This window comes from Thunnus maccoyii, chromosome 22, assembly GCF_910596095.1.
Source record: "Thunnus maccoyii chromosome 22, fThuMac1.1, whole genome shotgun sequence".
Lineage (NCBI taxonomy): Eukaryota > Metazoa > Chordata > Actinopteri > Scombriformes > Scombridae > Thunnus > Thunnus maccoyii.
In genome coordinates this window covers 8,455,535-8,461,487 of record NC_056554.1, presented here as the reverse complement: position 1 = coordinate 8,461,487, position 5,953 = coordinate 8,455,535, and the positions used below count along the sequence as shown (strand labels likewise).

Below are 5,953 nucleotides of genomic sequence, written 5' to 3'. Positions count from 1 at the left end.
TTTTGTGTCATAAAAGATTAAAACTTTAATCACTCATTATAAATCATTCTATAAATACATGGTTTTCATATCATTAAGAACTTATTTTAAATAGCAATAGATAACAAACAAGCAGTAGGGTGGTTGGTTGCTGAGGTTTAACAGCCGATTCTTCATTTCGTCAAACAGCAAATGTTGGTGGAATCAGCTGGGAATGTGTGTGTGTGTGTGTGTGTGTGTGTGTGTGTTTGGTTTCTTTGCCGCTAGTCTTCAACAAGATGCTCCTGATATCACCGCTCTGAAAGATGAAATGTCGATGAGGAGTTAGACACAAAGCCTTCACGGGTCGGTGTGTTTGTACGTGTGTGCGTGCAGGCGGACTTACTTTCAACTTTCTTTTTCAGTGGTGACAGTGCTGCTTTTGCCTGAAAAGCACACAAATCAAAACAGAACTGTGACATGTTTTTTAAATGATTAAATAAATGAAAATATTGTTATAATCTGAGAGAGATTTGGGAGCTGGAATGGAAACGTAGCTACTGATTTATCACCTTCTTGATGGCAGTCCAGTCCTCAAGAATGTCGATGTCTCTCAGCATGTAGACGATGAACGGTCCTGCACAGAGGGAGTGTTATTAAACCATCTGTTAGCAGCAAATTCCATTTTACCAGTCAGCGGGAATAAAATGTGAGACATGTGGCAGAAATAAAAAAAACAGAGAGAGAGAGAGCAAGAGCGAGAGAGAGAGAGAGAGAGAGCGAGAGAGAGAGAGAAACTACAACATACAATTAAACAAAGAACAGTTAAAATATGAAGAAAGATAAAAGAAGGATGATGAGCTTTTACCTGAAACCAGAGCTACTTTCTTCTTCCTGTCCGACCGACCCAGCAGGTTCTTTCTTTTACACTTCTTGCTCCTCATCTCATCGCTCCACTCTGGTGTGAGAAAATATCACACTAATCATTTAATTTGTCTCACTGTTTGGATTTAGAGTTTATTTCTTAGACTATAAAGACAAAGGAGGGATATGTAAGTTAAATGATGTTTAGTGTGTGTGTGTGTGTACCTGAGTTTAGGTCTATATTCTGTCTGTCCTCCTCCAGTCTCCTGATCTTCTCCAGCAGTTCTGACCTCATGGCGTCCAGCAGCAACGTCCGCTCACTCTGTAACACACACACACACACACACACACATATATAGAGTTTTTTAGTTATTTTGTTCGATAACACTGTGTAAGTATGTAGTATACTGCATGTGTGTTTGTTACCTCCAGGTGCTGCTTCGCTCCTTGTACTTCACACTCGTGCTTGTGTTTGATCACCTGCAGACACAGCTCTCTGTACACTCCTGTGGACAGAGGGAGACGTTCAAGACAGAGAGACGATACATACAGTCGGTATATTTAGATCTTCGTGTCCTTGGTTACTTTCAGAAGTATGTTATCAAACTCTCCCTGTAGATATCACTAACCAGCAGTTCACACAGTGGTATAAATTGATTTCTCACTATATGCAGCTGGGGAAGAAACACACACACTGTAACTTCCACTCACATGTCTAAGAGATTATTTCTATGAGGCTCAGTTATTCCTTTTCCTGAACGTTTTATTTGTTAACTGAACTACGTACTACTTCTTAGTATGTATTGTTGTTAACTTTATTGTGTTGTTGAGACATTGTTTGATTGTTGGATGTGTACTGTTTTCAGTCTGTGCCTATTAATTGTGTTGTGTACCATGACTTTTACAAGAAGACATGCTATTCTCATTTTAGGTTGCCTCTTGCCAGAGAAAGCAGATGAAAATGAGCCTTTTAGTTTAACTCTGGCACGTTCAGTAGTGTCGTTAGTGGATTGGACACTTCTTTTAGTGGACGGCTGCTCATCCCCTGATGTTCAACAGAAAGACTGAGAAGGTCCTTTGTGCTGCTGCAGTGAAGCTTTTCAGTGACATGCAAGAGTATTAAGTGGCCTTTATGATTATTTATTACTGCTGTTTGGTCTTTTCTATTCTTTGTTCGCTCTGTGTCGACACTTTAAGGAGATTTTATTGCCTTGTTGTGTTTTTATCAAATACATTACTTCCATATGTGCCGTCTTTCTGATGGTTTTAACGGTTCTATCCTGGCTTTGATTGCCTTTGTTTTTATGTTTTTTCCTCTTGTCATATGTGTTGGCATGTGGTGACTATTGTAGTTTCCTCTTTGGGGATCAATAAAGTATATCTATATCTATCTATCGTTTATGTTGATTAATGATCATGGTCCCTGTCAAATAAATTAAAAAAATAAAATGAAAAAAAAAATTGTTGTGTGACTCCAAGAAAGAAGCTAAGTGGAAAGAAATAGACAGGAATTCAACAGGGCTATGATGTTAGATAGTAAATCAATGGTTAACCTAGTAGACAGAAATAATCCTTGGACATATTTAAAATTAAAGATTTGGCAGTCATCATGAGATATGATTATACTTATTATGAGGTTTCTCTTTTTTCATTGCTTGGAAAGGTTTTTATTTATGTGATGTTTGAATATTCTTTGTTTTCATCTGCTTCCCACTAACTAAAATCTTGTTTTAAAGACAGCAACACTATACAAGCAGATTTTTCCAAAACAACAAATATGTTTTTGTCCAAACATGGACCATGCAAAGTCCAGAATGTTGTGTAGTGTGATTTTCTAGTGTGAAACATCCCAAATCTGGATTTTTGGTCTTGTTGGAGGCACATCATCAGTCACAACAACTATGTACATTATTCTTAACCAAAGAAGCTACTTTATATTTGAAAGAACACACATCAACATAAAGGACATGAGGAACATCATCATAGTCCTCTTTCCTTCAGGAAGTGTGTTTTACTGACCAGCCACTTGTGTTCGTATCTGCATGCTGTTCTGTAGTGCAGCCAGAGGTTCTCTGTATTCTCCAGCTTTTCCTGTCAGCACTTCATCCAACTTCACTTTCACCTGGTTCAGCCGTTCCCGAAACAACCTGCGAACATGCGGTGAAATCAGCTTTACATGACTAAGAGTGTTTAAAACTGTAGTGGTGGTAGTATTGTACTCCTCCTGTTTCAACTTACTTCTCTTTCAGCTCCTGGAATTGTTTTTCCAGATCCAACATCTCATCCAGACACTCTCCTCTCCTCCGCTCACAGTCCTCATCATCCATCTCTTCACAGAGGACAGCCAGAGAAAGACCGAAACAGTTACAAACAGCCCGTATCTTTATTTCTCTTTGTTTCCTTTCATACAATCAGGCAACAATTTATAAGCACACTTAGATTTATACCTGAACTCTCCTCTTCCTCCTCCTCTTCTTCTTCCTCATCACTCTCCTCTGAGTCACTCTCCCTCTCCTCCATACTCTCCTCCATGGTCTCCTCTCCTCCGCCTCCTCTTCCTTCTCCTTCGTTCTCTCTGGGCTCCTCCACCTCTCCGTTGGCCTCGGGGAGTTGGGACTCTCCTTCTGCCTCCATCTCCTCCTCCGGCTCCCTCACAGGAGGTTGGGCGGGCATGGCTGGCTGGAAACACACAGGCACACACACAGGTATATACACTGTGTCTGTGTACACGCTGGGTAAAAAGACGCACAGCACACACATATGAAGCCTTGAGCATTAGCATCAGGGCTGCAACTAACAATTATTTTTATAAAGATGTTCAGTTTGTTATCATGTATGACACAGAAAAGCTTCAAATCTTCACATTTGCAAAGCTGCAACAAGCAATTTTTTTTGGCATTCTTGCTTAAAAATGACTAAAACGATGCTTTGATTATCAATAGTTGCTTTTCAGACAACAATTTTCTGTTGTTCAACTAAACACATTTTTTTAATGTGCTGAAAAGGACGTAATGTTAAATATCATGGATGCACTGTGATTCATATAACAATTACAATATTTGGGACAACAACAAATTATGACAATAACAAATTATTATTATTAAATGATATGTATTCACTTCTGAACAAGTACATAAACTCAGGTATAAAATTCTGAATGACTAAATGTGGAGGTAATTACAGTCAGTCTACTTTTCTTATTTAAACTGTGTTATCCATTTACCAGATGTTTAGTAAATGCATTTACTCTTTCAGGCTCCGCTTTTACTGCACAGAGAGCCACTTTGTGTAAAACGCAACTTTCATTTTAAACTCCGACAGTGTCATTTGTTTATTTATTTGTGCTAACGTTGCTCTGGTGCTCTGGGTGCTGATGAATGACACCTCATACGTACAACCTGTTCACTAACGCTGATAATAAAGATGTTGGGTTGTAGTAATGGCAAGACTATTTCCCACCAACTAATTTATCTTGAGATTTGTGGATATCGATAACATATGTGTTTTTTGTAAAAAATGGAGAGGACACAGCTAAACCTCTATTTTATGTATGTCAGTATACATCAGGACTCTGGAAAAAAAAAAAGGGGATTATTTTGACACTCAAACCAACTATTCAATTAACTTGGAAGCCAAAGATGTAATACTACACTATGAAAGCAAAACCAGAAAGTTCAAAGGACTCAGTCAGTTTATTCATTTTACTGGTATATTATTATATTACTCTGACCCTTTGTGCTGTTACCATGCTGACGGTATCAACAAACTGAAAGTGAAGTCATGTCCTTTATGTTATCTTTGTTTCATTATGATGTCTAATTGTTTTCTGTTATTGCACACATGTTGTAAAGTGACGCTTTCTACAAATAAAGTGATGAGAAGTTTATTATGATGATGATGATTTTGATTATTATTATTATTGTAAAGCAGAAACCTATCTGTGGTTTAACTGTTTGTTTAGATAAACAGCAGTGGTAACATCGGGAGGACGGTGGCACACAGTTGGTCTCGTACGGCTTCCGTAGTTCTGTCAAGCTACAAAAGCACAGAACAAAACCGGAAATTATCCTATTTCGATTGTATGCAAAAAGTAAACATAGAGCAGAATAAGTTACATAAAGCTGCCTTGACCACGTTTTATGACAGAAATACATGCGGAATGTAAGTTAAACTTACTCCAGGATTCCGCTATATACAGTTCATACGGCTTTTATTTTGTTTCATAACCGGAAGTCTCATTTAAATCTGCAGAGCTTGACCACTAGTAGCTTCCGCGATGTCCTGGATGGATATGATAAACGGTGGCATTTTGACTAAAATAAAGACCAGAACTGCATCTGAAACCTGTTACACTGTCAGTCCACTTCAATAACAACTAAATAAATGAAACTCAGTCTCGTTGTTCGCATTTTCTTTTCCAGTCCAGCGGCAGATAAACCCACAGTGAAGTCAAGTGCAACACTTAAGCTAACGTTAACCACACGCACCGAGAGACTGACTGCTGATTATTAAACTGTTATTTATTGCACTGACTGATATGACGTCTAAATGTTTTAGTATGTGATTAAAAAGCAAAGTTATTAGCAGTTAAATGTGAAAACATGTTGAATGTTCGCCGGAGTAGCTTTCATCCTTCATCTTCCCGGATTAACTAACGTTACTACCGTTAACCGGCGGGGCTGTTAGTAAAGAGGAAACTCTGCGTATAGTCTCACCTTCTCCCTCTGTCGGCCTGTAGACACTTTAACTTATCAGTTTTACTATATATTCGTTATATTTCCATTTTAAAAAGTACTTCCTCTTCACTTCTGTCTCCAGTTCGACACTTTGCCGGACTCCACAACCCGTATACTTAGCCAACCAGCAGTGAGCCTAAACGCGCCCTGTCCAATCAAAACGCTGAATGAGGTTTAGTCATCCAATCATATTCCACTTTATTCCCCAAAGCCTCTGGAATGAACCAATAGGGCGGACTTATTGCAAAACCCGCGGATCTCACTGTTTTCAAAGGCATTTCATTATAATATAATATAATATAATATAATATAATATAATATAATATAATATAATATAATATAATATAATATAATATATAATGATGTAATATGTATACATATTAGAAACACCTGGA

At 38.1% G+C, this 5,953-nt stretch overlaps 1 protein-coding gene across 1 annotated transcript; it reads right to left on the bottom strand.

Moving 5' to 3' along the window:
- On the bottom strand, positions 1–5,684 carry brms1 (BRMS1 transcriptional repressor and anoikis regulator). Its single transcript, XM_042401101.1, has 10 exons — positions 5,538–5,684; positions 3,270–3,501; positions 3,061–3,151; positions 2,842–2,969; positions 1,249–1,328; positions 1,048–1,144; positions 827–916; positions 531–595; positions 365–404; positions 1–277 (listed from the first exon to the last, which is right to left on the bottom strand). Exons 2-10 carry the CDS (start codon positions 3,493–3,495, stop codon positions 270–272), a joined length of 825 nt encoding a protein of 274 aa, XP_042257035.1. The 5' UTR covers positions 3,496–3,501; positions 5,538–5,684; the 3' UTR covers positions 1–269.
- Positions 5,685–5,953: the final 269 nt, after the last annotated feature.

Coding starts and splice junctions, on each gene's coding strand:
- brms1 (XM_042401101.1), bottom strand. CDS start 3,495: ATGCCCGCCCAACCTCCTGTGAGGGAGCCGGAGGAGGAGATGGAGGCA. Junction 1,145..1,248: donor GAGCGAAGCAGCACCTGGAG/GTAACAAACACA, acceptor TGTGTGTTACAG/AGTGAGCGGACGTTGCTGCT. Junction 596..826: donor GAAAGTAGCTCTGGTTTCAG/GTAAAAGCTCAT, acceptor CCCTCTGTGCAG/GACCGTTCATCGTCTACATG.